Source organism: Leuresthes tenuis, unplaced genomic scaffold (assembly GCF_036924035.1).
Source record: "Leuresthes tenuis unplaced genomic scaffold, fLeuTen1.0.hap1 SCAF_1, whole genome shotgun sequence".
NCBI lineage: Eukaryota > Metazoa > Chordata > Actinopteri > Atheriniformes > Atherinopsidae > Leuresthes > Leuresthes tenuis.
In genome coordinates this window covers 9627662-9647010 of record NW_027325355.1, presented here as the reverse complement: position 1 = coordinate 9647010, position 19349 = coordinate 9627662, and the positions used below count along the sequence as shown (strand labels likewise).

Here is a 19349-nt window from a genome sequence, read left to right as displayed (position 1 = left end):
AGCCGTCAGCCGTGTACTTCCTTTACTGAATAGAATCCCAAAACAAGTCAACAACTTGCATATGACATGTCACCTTTATATGAAATAATGCAACTGTTAACCAATGCTTCAGCTGTTTCTTATTGTATTCGGTATTTAACACAGGAAAATAACATTGGTTGGTTCGTTATTCATACCTCATAATTTTACAGATATCCAGATATCACATATTACAGATATCTGAATTTTGAGACTCATAACCATCATGTATGTTATGTTATGTTGTTTTTGATGTCTTTATATCCTAAGTTTATGCTATATCTTTACCCTTTATATCTTAACAAGTTATGGTGTTTTAGAATCCTCTGAACAAATGTTTATGAGACGGAGGAATGCAGGAGTCGAATTCTCCTTGCAGGTCGCTTTACAAAATACGCCCAGGCAGACGTCACAACAGTTTCAGGCATACCATTGGCTGAAAGTATAGCGTAGGCCTACGTCATGCCCCGCCTCCGCGAATCAAACTCCGGAAACCGCAAGGAAAAGTCAGTTATTGCCCAGTTATCGCACAAGTTCTTGAATAGAACATGGACGGAATATTGAAAGAGAATATTGAAGGTCCAGATCAGTAGAGAAGATGAAGAGCAGTGAGCTCTAATTGATGGAATGAGAGTCTGGCGGAGAGTCTTTGAAAATGGCAGGAGAGGAAGATGAGATGGAAGAAGAAGGTCCGAACAAAGACAGAAAGAGAAGAATGTAGTAGAAAGATACATTTTTGCGTTTTTGTTCGTCCGTCATCCTGTCTCCTCTCTATAGCACGTTTTAAACTCTGCTGCTGTACGCCTCCTCACCTATTTTTGATCACCAAAAGGAGCCAGCGTTCAGCTTGTCAACCTTTTTGTCAATCTTTGGTGAATTTAAGTTCACCTCATCAGAGTTGGTCAGCAACCAAAACCAACTCGACCCTTGGACAGTTTAATAATTCTTTGGTGAATTCCGACACACTACCCCGTTCGTCTTCAAGCTATCAGAAGGAAGCCAGGAAAGCGACCGGTCTAGTCCCTGAAAGTCAACCACAACAAAGGCCGCGAGACGCGGAACCTAGAGAGACCCAGTGGGACCCTCTGGCGATGACCTGTGGTTTCGGAGCTGACCTAACCGTAAGATCTGCCCTGTTCTTACATTTCAGACGGTATGCGGTGGGTGTCGAGAGAATTTGCCGTTAGAATGATAAATTAACCCAAGTTGTTAGCCTTTAAATTCAGATAGTAACAAACCTAGACTATTTGAATGATTCCGGTATCCATCCATCCCCTCCCTTTAGTTCTTTTCAGTTCACTAAGTGTTTCTTATATAATCATCCATATTCAAAGCATTTCTCCTGTTGTCTTAAGGTTCATGACTTTGGTCATTTTAATAAATGGTTCATATATATACATCTTTAAAATCAACCGGCTTTTGTGTATGTGTTCTTTACGTATGTGTAAGTCCAACAAAATGAGAATTCACGAGTAGCGACTATATGAGACTGGAATTTATTAGTTATTAATTAATAAGTGATTATTAATTTAACATACCAGAATCGTAAGATTCTGTCTTTTCCTTCGGTTGAAGGTGGTGCCCTAAAATGAGGTAAAATAAGGCTTATTCGGATAGTGAGAACTTTCGGATAAATCCTTATATCTTATCACATCACACTACGTGTGTCCACTATAAATATATATTGTCGGTGCCTTGTGTGTCGGCGATATATAATTTGGCTACATTATGTACTTCCAATGACTATAGATTCTCCTCTGATCTTATTCTGAGCCTTTAATGTTCAGTGAGGAGGGTGGAATGAGGGGAGTGTTTCTAGTCTAACTTTTCTAGATGAATGTCTTCCCCTGGTTGGCTGTGCAGCATTCAGATGGACCAATGGGTCCGAGAAAGGATCTGGATGTTTGGCTGCCCTGAAACATACTGAGAGGAGGAGTCAGCAGAAACAATGTGACCATCAGGAAAGACCATGATGTCAGAAACTGAAGTGATTTCATTGGAATTTTTAAAGCTCATATTTGGATTTAGAAATGAGTGAAAAATCAAAGTGAAAATTCTTACAAACTTGAAGAGTTTCAGAGACAGAAACTTCATCTCCATAATCTGACTGCAGAAAACATTTGGTGCTTTTAAACATCAGAATGAGCTCAGACAGATTTCCTTCCATCCATCGTTCTTCTCTTTCTTTTCTTTCCTCGTTTTTCTGACCCCCCCTCCTCCTTTCAGGGTGGAGCCTGCTGGAGAACGATGGTTGACACCAGGTCTGAGGAAGTGTAAGTGTGTTCTTCATCTGATTCATGACATCCAACCATCTTCACACTGTCACATCACTCATTGATCAAAGTGAACAGATGATAGATCAATAACTGCAGCTGGATTGTGTTTGTTCTCTCCATCAGATTCCTGTCAACTCACAATCGACACAAACACAGTGAACAGAAAACTGAAACTGTCTGACAACAGCAGGAAGGTGACACATGTGGAGAAGGAGGATCAGTCATATCCTGATCATCCAGATAGATTTTACTGGTGGCCTCAGCTGCTGTGTAGAAATGTTCTGACTGGTCGCTGTTACTGGGAGGTCGAGTGGAGGGGAGACGTTGAAATATCAGTGAGTTACAGAGGAATCAGAAGGAGAGGAGAAAGTGATGACTGTGTGTTTGGATTGAATGATCAGTCCTGGAGTCTGAGCTGCTCTGATGGAGGTTACTCTGTCTGTCACAATAAGAGAGAAACACACATCATCTCCTCCTCCTCCTCCTCTGTCTCTAACAGAGCAGCAGTGTATGTGGACCGTCCTGCTGGCACTCTGTCCTTCTACAGAGTCTCCTCTGACACACTGATCCACCTCCACACCTTCAACACCACATTCACTGAAGAACCTCTGCATCCTGGATTTACAGTCTGGTCACCTGTTTCCTGGTTGTCTCTGTGTTGAGTATAAAGAGTTTCCTCCTGTCAGAGAATCTCTGTTGAACAGATAGTTCAGTCTGTACATGTCTGTCTCTTTCACTCAGAAACACCTTTTCAGATTCATGGATTCAGTCACTTTCTGTTTGAAACTCTTCTAAATGACTCCTTGGAAACTTCTTCCTCTTCCAGTCCTTTAAAGATGGAAGCTGCCATTCTTCCAGGATGTTGTTTTTCTGTGTGTTTCCAGTCAAAGCTTCACACTGAATATCAGTATGTTGTGTTTCTCTGCAGCTCACTTCAACTGAGACCATTCAGTTGCTGTCAGCTGCAGTTAGTTTGCTGCACATGTGACAAACTGTGATATCAGAGAGGAATCACTGAGCTGCAATCAGCCAAGATGAATTTCCAACCTGCTGACAGATCTTCACTGATTCTGCTCCAATGTTTAGGGACTCTGGTTTAAACTGATAGAATTACTCAGTTCTGTCAGAGACAGTCGAGTTCTGTCAGAAACTTTCTTCCTGGTTAACTTGTCATAGGTGTGATGACTCTGTGATGACACCAGCAGAGAGTTTGACCAAAGCCTGTCTCATACATCTCACTAAGACCTCAGAAAATTGGGTCAAATTGTTACGAAAAAAAGGCAGATGTGTCTTTCTATTCAAATGTGTTTTAGTTTGTGTTGCAAAAGCTTTTAAAAAAACATGGATCATACAAAGAAAGCAACAGAACTGAGTGTTTGTGTTAATATGGTGTTATCTATTCTAAATATTGTTTTCATTATATCTGTTCTGTTTCCTGTCTTCTCTGCTAATTATTCACAATAATAAAGCTGAACTTCAACCTAAATGCAGCCGTGCTTCCTTAAAGCGTAAATGATTCAATGAATCTGATGCTGATGTTTCACAGAGATGTTACTACACTGTTGTTTGTTTGATTGTTGAAGATTTGGATCATATATTGATATCTGACTGGACTTATTTACCCCATTAAATGTGTAAATCTTCCACCTCTCCGTTAAAACAAAACTTGTTTCTGCAGAGAGTTTTATTCTGAAATAACTGAGTCATGCTTTTCTATCAGGATCCATCACAGACCAGACTTCCTGGAAGCTGAAAAACAGCTGGAAGGTCGCGCACGTGTGATGATCCAGACACTGATGTTTAATCACTGATGTTATTTAGATATTTAAGAGTTGACAATATTCTTGGTTTTCCTGCTGCAAACATTCAACACATTAGTTTTTAAGAGGTTGAAAGCAAAATGCTGCAAAGGTGAAAATCTTCCTCTCACAGCGGTTGTGTTTTTCTGAGCGGTCTGATGTCTGTCCCGCGACCAACTGGACTGGAAACATCACTAAAACAATGAAGCTGCTGTTTTAGCAGCCTCATGAAGTCGAGTGTCGTCCTGCTGTGAAAAACAGCAGCTGAGAGCTCAGATCAGGCATGAGGAGGGAAAACTGGGCAGAAACCTTCAAACACACCAGACTGAGAGCTGAAAGCACCCAACCACAGAGCCACAGCCAGGACCAGAACCCACAACCAGAACCAGGTACCATAGCTTTGGCAGAACTAACAATTAGCCACTTTAAATATATTTTAAGGATGTTAAAACGTTTTCATTTTACACTGATTAGGGTCAAATGTGGAACTAAGAATTACAAAGAGTCTTTAAGATCAGATTACAGTTTAAGTACAGATGGTTCACGCTTTGTTGTCCTCTGGTGGGACCATAAAGATGTGAAATGACAGCTGATCATCATGCTGATTTAGCTGCTGCTCTGATGCCACATGTTAACATCTGTCTGTTTGTCTCCAGGTGAACCATGACGAAGTGTACTCTGACCGTCTTTGTCCTGCTGAACGTCTTCACGCTGCTCAGGATTCCTGCAGGTGAGACACATCAAACATCTTCATCATTTAGAGTTTCAGCTGCTTTCACACAGAAAAACTCTAAACTACCTCACAGAGGAGACAAAGACCTGCCTGATGCAACCAGGAGCTCCATATTCACCTCACAGACGCCTCTTATTTAATGTTGTAAAAGGAGTTTTACTGCCGATCTGTCATGTGTTCATGTTAGCTGCACCAAATAGAGAAATTTCCCTCACTTTAAAAAAAAACAGACAGTTTAGTTTAGATCAGACAGTTATCGCTCATTTAAATACAACTTATTCCTCAGAAGTTCATAAAACCATTCTTATCATCCAAGCACTGCTTGAGCCACATTATTAACTGATGTCATTTATCATAAAGTTAATTCACTTTACATTCAGCATCCTACAGATGTAAATAATCTCTTCTCAAAGTGGTGCAGAGATGGTGGTTCGGTTGCACCTGGGACAGATTGTGCATTTGGCTGACCAGTCTGCCTTCTTCCCCTCAGCCTGCTTGGACTCAATACCAGACGGCTGCTTTGTCTCTGTTCTGATTCATGACTTTGTCTCTGGCTGTTTTTATGTGTTTGTTTTGGTCCTACTCGTTATCAGTTTATTGTGTCTGATTATCTGTTTTGGTTCATAGTTTTGTGACCTTATTTTTCTTATTTTTCCCCATAAGACTAATGCTCACTCAGGTGAAAGCTTCAGACTGTGCAATGATTTCTGCACCAGACACGGGCAGAAACACCATATATACAAATGCATTTGGATAGTTCCAGACATGTGTAGTTATAGATATGTTTGGAAGCACACAGCAACACTCCCACATCAGCCAGCACGACAGAAACTGACAGAAAGTGGCGTCCTAAAACAGATGCCAGCTATAAAAGAGGGAAAGAAGACTGAACTCAGCCTTGAACAAGTTTAAGTTTGAACTTGCACAACACTTCTCAGAGTATTTAGTATTCAGGAGTATTTTACAGCAAAAATCAGCATTTAGCTACATGTCATTAAACTTGTTTAATAAGGGTTGTATCGCATCGCATTAAAAGGCAAAACAGTGGGAATTAGTTTCATTACAAACTCCTGATCCAGCCTCATTTCTTTCTGACTGTCCTGTCATCTTTAAAGTGGTCCTGATCAATAGTTCTCCAGCTTTCTGAAGGTCTCTCAGAGTCTTTCTTTGGACATTTTCCGTCCAGTCCTGGTACCTGAGCATTTTCAGAGGAATGTGTTTTTTCTTTGTTAAGCCACTTAACTCTGACCTATGAATCATTCAAGCAGAAAAAAGGCTCCTAACTCAAGGGATGAACCAGTGTTGTGTCGACACATAACAGACAACTTAGCAAAGAAGCCATTTTAAATTGGATCTTTAGGCACTTTGTTGCTAGCAGCCTGTCACAAAGACACATCATTTGTTCCCATTTCTTTAGTTGCATCTATGAAAAACACCAAAGATAACACAGTTTGACAGACAGAAAATTGTATTTTTACAGCAACAAAGTGATTCCCAAAGAGCTATGAGCTGAAAACTTGGCATATCTCAGCATGGTGTGCAGTGTGTCCTTAAAACATTTGAGGAAACTGGACAAGTGGAGGACAGAAGAAGAAGTGTGAGGCCTAAAAAACTATCTACAGCAGATTAACAGTATCTGAAAGTGATGTCCTTAAGAAAGAGGAAATAATCCAGTAAAGACCTGACAGGACCTGAGAGATGCATCTGGACCTTCAGCTGATCCATCTACTGTTGGCCCAAGCCTCATCAGAAATGGTCTCCATGGAAGGGTGGCTGTTAAGAAGCCGTTCTTAAGGAAGGGAAACAGGGAGAAAAGGCTGAGCTATGCCAAATGATACAAGAAGTGGACTGAAAATCAGTGGCAAATGGTCTTATGGAGGCATGAATCCTCCCCAGAGCCCGGACCTCAACATCATTGAAGCAGTGTGGGATCATCTGACAGAGAACGGAACAAAAGGCAGCCGACATCCAAAGAAGAGCTTTGGGATGTCCTTCAAGAAGCCTGGAGAACTATTCCTGAAGACTACTTAAAGAAATGACACAATCCTGGCAAAACATAAAGGAATGAGGTGTGTTTTAAGACTTTTGATCACAGTACTTTAGATAATCTGCATATTCCAAAAAGTTGAGAACTTTTCCTGTTCTAAAAGCACAAACTTTCTGCTTTACTGAAGAAAGGGATGATATGTATCTGTTCAAGCTGCTCTGTATTTAGTCTAACCTACAACTGGTCCCAACAGGACGATCATCTTCAGCATCAGTGCTCAGTGACAGCTTTAGAAGTATGTGTAGAAACCTGATTTGTATTTAGACTGTTTCTGTCCAGTCGAGCTCTCTGAGCTGACAACAAAAATAAACTCTTCTGAACCATCAACTTGTATTTTAGACCCAATTACAGCAGACTGTTCGAGGAGGTTTTCCCCTAAATCCACACCTCCACAATGGATTTGATCAGTCCACCACAGAGTTTTAAGGCTGCTGGAATTAAACCTTTACTTTAAACTTTCCTTTTACTCTGGAAGCAGAAATTCCCCTTAAACCTCTCTGAGCCATAATTGGTGGCAGCAGAGGCCTTGGAGGGAGTCCATTCCCTCTGAGTGCAGCCCACAGAGGGAGTGGGAGAGGTTCCTGAGTCTGTAAACTTCCTCTTGCTGTGTTGAGCTGCAGAGGCCTGGGGATGATTCTGCATCTTCTGGCCTGTTGGCGGCTTCCTCAGAACTTTCCTCTTTGCCACTTTCAAAGGGAAATATGTAGAAACCCTTGGACTCATTCTCCAGAATCTCTTCATCTACTCTGTCACCCCACAGAAGTGCAGGAGAGGATATTTTGGTTTGACTCAAAAAGGACTTTTTAAGTAAGTGTTGTTTTTCAGGCGGTTTGTCTTTCAGGCTTTTATAAACTACAGTGATGTCATGTCCTTTGATGACATGTTTCCATTGTGATGTCATGCAGAACTGTGAGGTCATAATCAGTGATGACATCACTTCTTGTGATGTCAGCAGCGATGGTGCTCTGTTCTCAGTCACCAGTCATCACGTGTGCTGTTCTGCTCTCTTTTTCAGCTTTATGATCTTAACTGTAAATAATATGCAGCACATGTTCATAGAGCCCAGGCAATGGTGGGAAACATGGATTGTATGAATGCTGAGTGAAATGTAAATGAAAACAGAAGCAGTGACCTGCAGATCCTTTATATATATGTGATAACTGAATCTGAATGTATCAGTGTCCAGGTCAGTAATAATGTATTTATTGTATGTTACGGTGCTCACAGCTGCTTTCTTTACGCCTCACCTGGAAGTATCTTTGAAGCTGCTTTGTATGTTGTCTACACTGACTGTGAAGCAAAAGTAACACAACAGCCACATATTCAGGCTGTTCTCAGTGTTTCCAGCACAATCATTCAGCTGTTTTCATGCATCAACATAATACAGTAATAACAGTGTAGTTATGGTTGTTTCTATTCAGAGCTGCTTACAAGCAGAATGGGATTATTTCTACGTGTCAACATACAGTGTATAACATCATTTCTAGTACAAATCTGACATTGAAAGATGTTCAAATGACAGAATCAGCATGTAGATGATAAAGTGTCTTCCTGTGGATGTTCTCAGATATGTACAGTATGAACACTGTGATCCTTTCCCACATGTCCCAGTATGTTTGATTGTGTTCCAAGTGAGGGTCAGACTGGAGAAAGTGTCATGAAGCTGTCACCCTTAAACAATCGATAAAAGCTCTGAATACAAAAGCATTTCAGTGTCATCTCTATAAGTAATGATGAAAGAAGCAAAAGCTTCAGCTGCACCTCCTGAGCTCTACTTTCCATATTGTCTACACTGACTGTGAATCAAAAGCAGCACAACAGCCACATCTTCAGCTTGTTGTGCAAAAGCTGTTCTGACAACATTCACAGCCCAATAAGCAGCACAGTGACAGCAGTGTAGTTGTGTTTGTGGGTCAGAGGAAATCTCATGTTCCAGCCATGTGATCCAGAACAACCCATGTGAGTGAAGGACAGACTGCAGCACTGATAAAAATGTCAGTTTGAGATGAATTCACAGGCATCAGTGTGTCAGTGGAACTGAAGGTGAACTGTTTGAGAGCTGAACACTGACAGGACTTTGTTTGCATGCTGGAAACATGATGAAGAACAACATGACAAACTAAATCCATCATGTCAGAAGACAGAGTGGGAAAAGAATGAAAGTCAGCAGAAATTCAGCTCCATTATTGAATGAAGTCAAACACATTGAAGAGTTGGATCAGAGTTGAGGAGCTGTGTGGATTTGTAGTTGTGCATTTTCATCCCAGCTGTTAAACAACAGATAACAGTGTGTGTTACTAAATTCACCACCAAGCTGAATGTGTTTGTGGGAACATGAATGTTTTTTAGTCTTTCTGCATCATGTGACCCCGATTTTTTTCATCTGCTGTCAGATTCAAATCAAGACCATGAAACCACACAGCAGCTTCAGCTGAGCTGTCAGTCAGCAGCAGCGGTCTTATCTGTGGGCCGCAGGGGCTGATGGGAGCTCTGAGGAGCTGTTAGAAAGCACGTGGCCCTGGTCTGATCTCACAGCTCGTCCTTGTTTGGCCTCAGCTGCATCAGAGCGCCACTTCTCCCCAGGTTCACCAGAGGAAACACCACTGCACAAAATGCTTTTCCTCCCAGCTGCTGCTCTGTGCTGTCTGTGTTCAGGTGAGTGTTTCCAGCCAATCAGGAGCCAGCAAACTCCACCTGGAACACACACTGTCACACTGACCTTCATCTGTCTGTCTGTGTCTCTACAGCACTGGTTGCCATGGCAGCACAGCTGATTCAGGACCAGTTAACACTGACCAGGAGAGTTGGTCAAAGTGTCTCCTTCAGCTGTGGAACTGACCAGTGTGATGAAAACTGGATATACTGGTACCAGAAGAAAGAAGCAGAAACATTCACAGTGATTCTGGATATTAATAAAGATAGTGGTGATGTTTATAAAGGTTATGGTCATCCTCAGAAAGATGATTTCTCAGCTGTGAATAAACAGAACGGCTGGGAGAGAGCAGTAAACCACAGCCCAGGTTCACATATTTCACCTCCATCTCAGACAGAGTCACAAACATACTGAGCTGAGGGAGTTTCTTCCTCTCTGCTGTCTTTATTTATTTCAACTTTTATTCAACTTTTTCTTCTTATTAAGAGAAGTTTTCTGAAGGTTCAAAGATAAAAACTGTGAACATTTCAAAGATTTGTTCTGGAAAATGATCCAAATGAAACTTCAATTCACCATAAATAAAAGCAAGACATTTTAAAGACATTTATTTAATACTGAATGTTTTCATTCAAATGTCCAGATAAATATGAATCTGCTGCTTTGTGCTGCTGCTGGAATAAAGTCCATTCCTCCTTTAAAAAGTTTAATGAGCTCTTCATGAAAACACTTCCAGCAGCACTTGTTGTTTAACAGCTTTCAGCAGATTTCACCACATCATTTCACTTTATTCCATTTTAAAAGACAGATCTGGGACTGATCTCAGGTCAGGATTTTGTCCTTCTAGCAGCAGCTTATCAGGACGCTGATTTTGTTGGACAGATGTTCATCAGTTTCCTGTGGATGTTTCTGCTTCCCAGAGGATGAATCCAGAGTGCACTGAGACTGAGACAGGAGCAGGAAAACTTCCTAAATTCATGTGAAGTCTTTGTACCACATTACAGCTCAGAAACAGAACACATGCACAGTGAGGGCATGATGCTCAACACGTTTCTCAAAGCATTTACACAAGGACATCCATTATGTGCTGATAGTGATGTGATTTCCTTCCCCTGACACTGAAATAACAATCATCTTTAAGTGATTTCATGTCACTTTTAGATCCATCAGCTCCACAGTTTTATATCTCTACATGTTAAGTATAAGGCAGCTTTCACAGCGAGCTATGTGGCAAATATCTGGAAACAACTGAGACTAACAGCCTGAAACATCCAGTTTCTACAAAGATAGCTCATATACACAGTTCTGTTGGAATGTTTCTGTACAGTCATCATGGACATTAATGTCATTTCCATTTAGTCATTTAGCAGATGCTTTGATCCAAAGTGACTCACAGGTGAGGAAACAACATCCCAGTGCAGTCAGGCATACCTCTCATTTCCCTGTATTTGTGTCCATCCTCCAGACTCCCGTGGATCCTTTTTACCTCACGCTAAAAAAGCCAATATCACAGACAGAGAAAAGTTAGATCATGAGAGAGAAAAAAACTCTTGAAACTTTCTGTGAACAAAGCAAGGAGGTCAATAAATAAGTCTACACCTCATTACAGTGGTTAATATTTCTGTCTGAATACGTTTTGTTTGCATCTGTGTGGTTGTGGACATATTTGATCTAAGGGAACTTCAGATTGAAACCTCGCCAGTGAAGAACTGAATGTAGCACAACGTGTTGGTGTAAAAGACCACTCTGATGCTTAGAAGTCCATACTCCCACCAACTAGTTTAAAGCTGAATAATCCTTTCAGATGAGAGATGAAACGTCTTCAAGAACCAAGAAGAAGAAGAAGTTGCCCTTATTCAGGCTCTTACCCACAAAGTGTCACCGTGAGGAGCCCCCTTTCCAATCAGTAAACGTTCTTCTAAAAAAGTAGCCCTGAGCAGCTGCCTCCAGCTCCTCTGAGGGACACACCTGCTGAACTGGTCATTGACATTAAAATAAAAAGGCTGCAGACAGACCAAAACTCCTGCATTGGAGATGAACCCTCTGTGTAATGCTTCTCACAGTTCATGAAAGAATATTATAAAATAACAATGATTTTAACCATCTGTAATTATACTGGGGCAGCTGCTTATCTGAAGTGTTGCATATGTCACTGTGATCTATGTTATTAATGTCCAAAGACATGTGAGCTGTGTTTAGATTTAGCCAAAAGCTGAAGTGGAGAAGAAGATCTTGGAATAAAGAAAGAGGAAAGGATGATGCACAGTTTTTACAGTAATGAATGACACACAGTGGTTCCAACGGCGCCCTGGAGCTGTTCACATCTGGTCTTAACATGATCAGAAAAGTGAACTAAGTACATCTGTGAACACGTTCAACAAAGATTCAGCTGCTCTTTTCTCCACCTCTCGGCCAAACTCGATAGTTCTTGTGATGAGAGATTTCAACTCGTGTAACCTCTCCCAGGAACTGACGAGCTCCAAACAGCTGGTGACATGCGCCATGCAGGACAGCAACACACTGGACCACTTCTACTCCACCATAAAACCCTCATACCGCTCCATCCCCCACGCTGCCCTTGGACACTCCGACCACTGCATCATACAGATGGTCCCCACATACAGGCAGCAACTGAGAAGGGCCAAACCATCCAGGACTACAGCAAGGAGGTGGACTCCAGAGGCAAGGGACATGCTTCAGGACTGCATGGAGTCTACTGACTGGGAGTCACTGAGGGGCCCTGAGGATGCCAACGGCAGCTTTTCTGACACTGTATGTTCCTACATCAGCTTCTATGAGCAGGTCTGCCTCCCAACCAAAACCATCACAAGGCACAATAACCAAAAGCCCTGGTTCTCCAAGCAGCTCAGAGAGCTCAGGCGCCGGAAAGAGCAGGCGTACAGAGAGGGTGACATGGACACATTCAGGCTGGCCAGACAGGACCTCAAGAAGGCCATCGAAAATGCTAAAGAGGACTATAGAGCCAGACTGGAGAGTGATTCAGGCACCAACGACCCTGGTTGGTAGAAGCCCTGTGGTCGCCCCCTCCCCCGGACAAGCTGACGATCTCAACACCTTCTACACCAGGTTTGAGAGACCCCCTGCTGCTTTATTGTCTCCAATCACCCCCCCCCCCCCCCCCCCTCTCTCACAGGCACTGAGAGCTCACCGCCACCCACTTCTCATCCCCTTATCACATATGTGTATGATGAAATAGTTTTTAACGTATTCTGTGTGTAAATTCTCCCAGAAAGGTAGTATCATATGATATGGCAGGTTGTGTGTGTTTTTCTGTCACTTTACTCAAAGAAAGTTAAGGCCTTAGCATGCATGAGGTGTTCTTATTGTACCCCAACTCGGAACACAGTAAACACCTCACCTATGAATACATTAAGAAACTGTGAAAATACAGTTCTTGATCAGCAAACCTAATGCATCTGATATATGTTAGATTAAGATTTACCTTAATAGGACATATCAAATCAAAATATTCTCACACGGGGGAAATCTTCCTCTTCCTAGCTGGCTCCATCCTCTTACCTATCCTTCTCTCATCACTCTCCCTAATCTCAAAACTATCTCTCTCTCACTTAACTCCCCAAACTATCTCCAAACTACATAAACGCTATCCAAACTCGAGTATCCGAACTATCAAAACTCAAAAAGTGAACTGACTGCAACTCTCCATAAAAAAAAAAAACACATTTTAAATGGAGACTGAGGGGTTTCTACGCTTGGCATATAAATCTGACAAAATCTGAAGCATTTACGGAACAGTCACGTGGTTGGGACGGGTCGTGAGGTTGCGGACGTCATCATTTTCGGCTCCTCCCCTAAATGAAGTAAACAGTTTCCTCCATTACTCCAAACACACTTCGAAGCCTCAGCACATTTCGGGACTTCACTACAGGAAGCTACATGCAGGTGAGTCCAGAAAAGAATACATGTAGCGGTCAAACATTTGCAGAAATGTCTTAAAAGTGCTTTGTGTCATTGGTTTGATTCCTGCACCTGGACACGGGCAGTCAGAACATGTACTAAAGAGTAAAAAAGTTAAAATAACCAGGCTGCTATTCACAGTTAGCATGTCCTCCTAATGCTAATGCTAATGCTCTGCTAACCGTTGTACTCAAAGCAGAAACCAGAAACACATCAACTATAAATTTCAATAAGCCGGTCAGATGGACAAATAAAATGGAGCTTTATCCTTTTAGCTGTGTGTTAAACACATTTTCCACTAAAGCTGCAGTTTTCTAAACTTTTTTCTGTAGTTTAAAAAATTAAAAAATTTAAATTTAAATTTTAAAAAATTGATGATCAGTGTAAAATTTAGAATTGTTCTTTCCGAGCTTATCTGGGTATCATTTGGCTTTTTGATAAAACTGTGGAGTGAAAACATTTGATACGATGTGTTTAATGTGTTTTAGTGTTTAAAATCTTAAAATGGGATTTAATTATGGTCTATATAAATGCTTCAATTACATTTAGAGTTTATGTTGTTTGAAGAGGAGTCATAGCATTATAATATAGATTTGTCAGTGATCCAGGAAAGTATCACAGGAGCAGTAGAAATATACAGTTCAGTATCAGTGTCTGATTTCTCTGATTAAAAGATAGTCTGACTGTCCTCTTCAGAAGTGTCTCATGAAAGTTTCATTATTCAGTTTCCTTTACATATCCAATATTTTCTTTTATCCACGTATCAAAAAGACTGACCGCATGATAAAAAGGTTGTACATGTCTTTACTCATAAAGTCCACCTGCCAACATCTGGAGTTAAAATGGAGCTAAAATGATCTTTATTAGGAGGATCTGTGCAACTTTTAGGAGCTGATACTCTGATCTGACCACAACACAAGATCACTTTTTACTCTTCAACTGGACACATAAGTTTACCAGGTAAGATAATTTCAGAATCAAAATAAAGGAGACTGTAGGTTATTTGGGTTGAAAAACATTTCAGAGTTTTAAGGGTCTGAGAATTTCCTTAATCTCAAACTTTAGGTTTCACTAAAGCAGCTTTCTGGAATGAATCTCTGGATGAGCACTTCTGATGCCAGAAAAACACTCCTTTATATTTAAATGACAGCCTCAGAATGGTCCACTTCATGTTGTTCTTCAGAGTGTCTCAGATCAGTCAGACAGCTCCTGCTGACATGCTGTTAGCCACACAGAACTAGATCATTCCCCACTGAAACATCACATCTTCTCAGTTTCAAGCCTCAGTCCAGACTGAAGCTCCCTGAGAGCTGAACTATAGGCTTCAGAGTTTAACCTGTGACAAATCTCAGATTACTCTGTTACTTTTCTGGATCCATGACAGCTTCTGGAAAAGAGAACAAATTTAGAAACGGAGAAGATCTGAACTTCAGTCTTTGGGATGATATTGGGACCCTTTCCTCAAACAATATCTTTGTCTTAATGTAGTAAAATGATTTAAGTTGATCATGTTACACTGACTCAGATGAGATTCATGGGATATTTCACACAGTGGGTGTCATTCTACAGAGTATATTATTAAAATTTTTTCTGAATTTGATCAAAAAGCTCCAAATATTTTGAACTGTGACCTTAGTGGGTCTTTAAAGAACCATTTAAAATTTTTCAGGGGTTTAAATAAAAACCACGGTAATAAGTTTAATGAAATGTGACTAGATGGTTAAAAACTGTCCAGAAAGGTTTTCAAGAGAAAAAGAAAAGTGGGTGTGATTTAACATGCTGCATGCCACAGCTGGATCTTATTGTATGTACTGACAGTTGCAGACAGAGTCCATCAGTCAGAGGACCAGGACCAGAATGGAGCAGCAGAACCAGGATCCAAACCCCTCCACCAGGAACAGAGCCGGCTCATCCTCTGGTTCCACCGGGCTTCAGGTCAGTGTGGAGGACATCAAAGACATGAGGACGAGTGTTGAGGCTCCGCGTATCGTCCACTTGTTCTGCTTTTACTTCAAATGTGGAAAAAGTTTTTCTTGGTTGCATCTCCTCACTGATACAGATGTGCTTAGACTGAAAATGTGCTGCAGGCTGAATGATCTGCTGGAAGAAACTCAGTGGCCAGATTGTTGTGGTGGGACATTTTCTTGCTCTCAGTCTTCAGATTTGAGAGGTTCAGGAGCTAATCTTCATTATTTGTGTTTAAAGTAAACCTGGTGGTGGTAATACTTCTGGGTCTTTAATGGTTAGAGAACAGGTTTGTAGATCTCTGAGGGCTGAGGGCACTTATAAACACACTCTCAGCATTCATGTTTGATCTGAAATATTGAGACCTGTGGCTCGGTCTATACACGTCCAGTTAGAATATGTTGGTTAGCTTAGAGAGATCTTTTGTGTGAACTTCAAAAGGATCTAATCCTTCTTCCTTTCTGTCATTGCAGAAACATATATCCCAAGACGGATCCAGATGTCACTCCTGTAAACACTGTGGGAAAGTTTTCAAAAGATCTTCACTGGAAAGAAACCATATAGCTGTTGTCAGTGTGGGGCAGCTTTCACTACATCTTCCAATTTTAAGAAACACCAACGTATTCACACAAGAGAGAAACCATACAGCTGTGGTCAGTGTGGGGCAGCTTTCACAACATCTTCCCATCTTAAGAGACACCAATGTATTCACATAGGAAAGAAACCATTCAGCTGTAGTCAGTGTGGAGCAGCTTTCAGTCAATCATCTAGTCTGAAGGCACACCAACTTATTCATACAGGAGAGAAACCTTACAGCTGTGGTCAGTGTGGAGCAGCTTTCACTACATCTTCCCAGCTTAAGAGACACCAACGTATTCACACAGGAAAGAAACCATACAGCTGTGGTTAGTGTGGAGCAGCTTTCACTCAATCATCTAGTCTGAAGAATCATTGAAAGTGCTTTATAATTTTTTGAGATTGTTTTAACTGTGGACAGATCTCCCACCGTTCAAGATAAATATGACATCAGTTGTGAGTTGATAGACAGAACGATGTAAGTTCCTTGAGATGACATTGTTTTAATTCGGCGCTATATGAATAAAACTGAATTGAATTGAATATGCAATCTGTTTGAAAGTAGATACATGTCTTATTCTATTATACTGAACATGTATGTTTTGTTTAAAGTTAAAATTCACAAAGCAGCTGTGGGTATGTTCGTAAACATACAACGTCTTTAGAAGCAATATATCATTTCAGTTTGATGTAAAGTCTAGCTTTACACTTGTTTGTATTTCATTGCTCTGCATTTTATTAAAGGTCAGATGTCAACATTTCTCATGCGTTTCATGATCTTGCTACAGAGATATTTAATTTATATTTAAAAATGTGTGTTTGGTTCTAATCTTTGTGCTAATCTTTCCCAAAGACTTAGAAATATTTAACGCAGTCTGAAAAAGGTTTGGAGTTTTTCCCTGTACTTTCCAGACAGCTGTTTGATTGTCATGACTAAAGCTGAAACTTAAGGCTGTTCCAACACTAAAAGGGCACGAGGCTCAACTTCAAGCTGTGAAACTATGTCAAATGTTTGTTGTGTTGGTGTCAAGAAAATTATCTCAAAATGAGGCTCAGCGTCGCTGGAGACAATTAATACCAAACATTTATTCTCACAGCAAGGAGTCTGCATGACATATCAAGAAGCTGACACAGATTTGTCTGAGTTAAAAAAAACAAAAACAATGATGCTATCGCTATTTAGTTTCCACTTTGTTTATTCTGTACATTTCTGTATATAACAGTGCTGAGCCTGAGTGAGATGGAGATTTCAATTTCCCAGAAGCAACCTCCCAAAGGGATCAATAAAGTCATCCATCCATCCTACAAGAACACTGGCCACACAAGGTTATGTGACATTCAGTCAAACAAGGATTAGACTGAAGTTAAAATAAGATAGATAGGAGGACTCTCAGCACACAGTGTCTCTTGACCCTGCAGCATCTCACACATGGTACTTGCTTTTTGTCATAGTATAACTTCATGACATTTCCCTCCTGTTTATAATAGAAAAGAGGGTGTAAATTCACAGTAGATTCATATATACACATGCATTTTTTTGTATATCTTCTACATCATTGTCATTGTTAAACAGTTTGTAATGTTGTCCTCTGATTGTTTTTGGCTCTCAGTCTCCATGTTGCTGATCCTGGATCTGCTGAGATGTCCCAGGTCATTGTTGGCTTTGATCCTCACATTTATTTTTGTCCTGAGAAAGGAGAAGTTCCAAAAAGTGAAACAGGGATTGCTTTTGGATTTGACATAGCCTATATCATGCCAACATTCATTTGGGGCTGCAGTTTTTCATTTAGTTTCAGACTTGTTATTGGATTCAAATGTTGACGAGTTTCTGTGACAGATACAGTGGGGAGAACAAGTATTTGATACGCTGCCGATTTAGCTGGTTTTCACACTTGCAATGCATGTAAAAATCTGTCATTTTTATAATAGGTGCTCTTCAAGTGTGAGTGACGGAATCTAAAAATAAAATACAGAAAATCGCACTGAATTTGCATTCTCCCCACTGTAGGCTCCAGTCCCCCTGAAACCATGTAAAACAAATGGAAGGATGGATAGTTTGTGGGACATTTATTCATTCATTCCACTTCGGTATTGAAATATTTTTGTTCCATTCAATGTAAAGTTATCCTGAAGATAACAGGCAGAATTTGAACCAGCTGTTGCACCACTGGCAAGTTATGGTCTCTGTTAAACTCACCAAGCCACCTTCCCACTTGAAGATGTCTTCGGAGTGCTTTTTAATTTGTACTTTTAGTGTTGGAGCTGAAACTTCACTGAGTCATAAGTTTTGATCCCAGAATATCTGACGTTTAAAACATTCACCAAACAGCCTGAGCTATTCCACTGAACCCTTTGCTCTGACTGTTGCACAGGCAGCAGTTTCATAATGAATCAGTCGGGGTGTTTGAAGGAATGTTTCCATGACATCGAACTCAGAGCCGTCTCCATTAACCTCAACAGTAAATATCATCTTCCCCCGTCCACACAAGCTCTGTGAAGAATGTTTGCTGCAATTCTTAATTCACCATCCTGTCTCCTGTGTTACTAAGAACAGCAAATGAATAAGTAAAGTAAGTAAATGAGATCTTGTATGTGTCCAATGAGTGTGATCCTGACCGCATCAAAACCAGTCAAACTTCTGCTTAGTTCAGGTTAAATTGAAGGTTTAGCCAGTGGTGTTATTTATTTAGTCATTTACAAATCCTCTGAAAAGTAGATCATACACCAAATGAAGTTTGATTTATTCAAGCCTGCTCTTTAAAGTACAGAGCGATGTCACCTCCCAAACCCAACCCTGTCCCTGGTTCTAAAGGAGAGGAGGATGTTAGCGGAGGGCCCTGCTTAGAGTCCTGCTTCAGTAAACTACAGCAACCAAGTAAACCTGCGACACTTCTGCTGGGATCAAATTGATCTATGAGTGCTTAAAGGTTCAATAAAGAAAAACATGCAGCTGAAGCAAAATAAAACTTGAACCGAGAACTTACAAGAGAGGTTTTTAATGTTTTTATGCACATCAATCTTTACTTCATCGGCTCCCTCCATGGGATTAAAATCTGGAATATTTTTCTCATAAAAGGACAAAATGTCAAGGGTCAGAAATCACATTTATTTTTGTTTCACTCTGTAGGATCCATAAATGATTTATTACCAGCTCTGTTAGCATGAAGAGAATCCCCTTTTCTCCCAAAAAGATCCCAGGTGTTGCTCTTGAGGTGTTTTTGTAAGTTTATCACACCAGGTGGTGAAATGATAGAAGTCACTCTACAGTTGTTGTAGATTTCAGCTGAGATTCAAACTAAAAGACACATTTTGTGTCTGAAACTGTGAGAGACTGTTCAAGTCGGAC

The 19349-nt window shown here is 40.7% G+C and overlaps 2 protein-coding genes across 8 annotated transcripts in view; one reads left to right on the top strand and one right to left on the bottom strand.

Annotated features, from left to right (window-relative positions):
• LOC140291480 (NACHT, LRR and PYD domains-containing protein 3-like) overlaps positions 1–3636 on the top strand; it is a 227820-nt gene extending 224184 nt beyond the window's left edge. For all 7 annotated transcript variants that reach the window (XM_072379419.1, XM_072379418.1, XM_072379423.1 and 4 more), the window contains 2 exons: positions 2245–2291; positions 2418–3636. In XM_072379419.1, the coding sequence (XP_072235520.1) occupies positions 2245–2291; positions 2418–2956 (586 nt within the window). In that variant the 3' untranslated portion in view covers positions 2957–3636. The remainder of the gene's footprint in view (positions 1–2244; positions 2292–2417) is intronic.
• The window catches only part of LOC140292462 (NLR family CARD domain-containing protein 3-like), a 596771-nt gene that overhangs the window by 354675 nt on the left and 222747 nt on the right, over positions 1–19349 (bottom strand). The gene's annotated exons all lie outside the window — the stretch shown is intronic.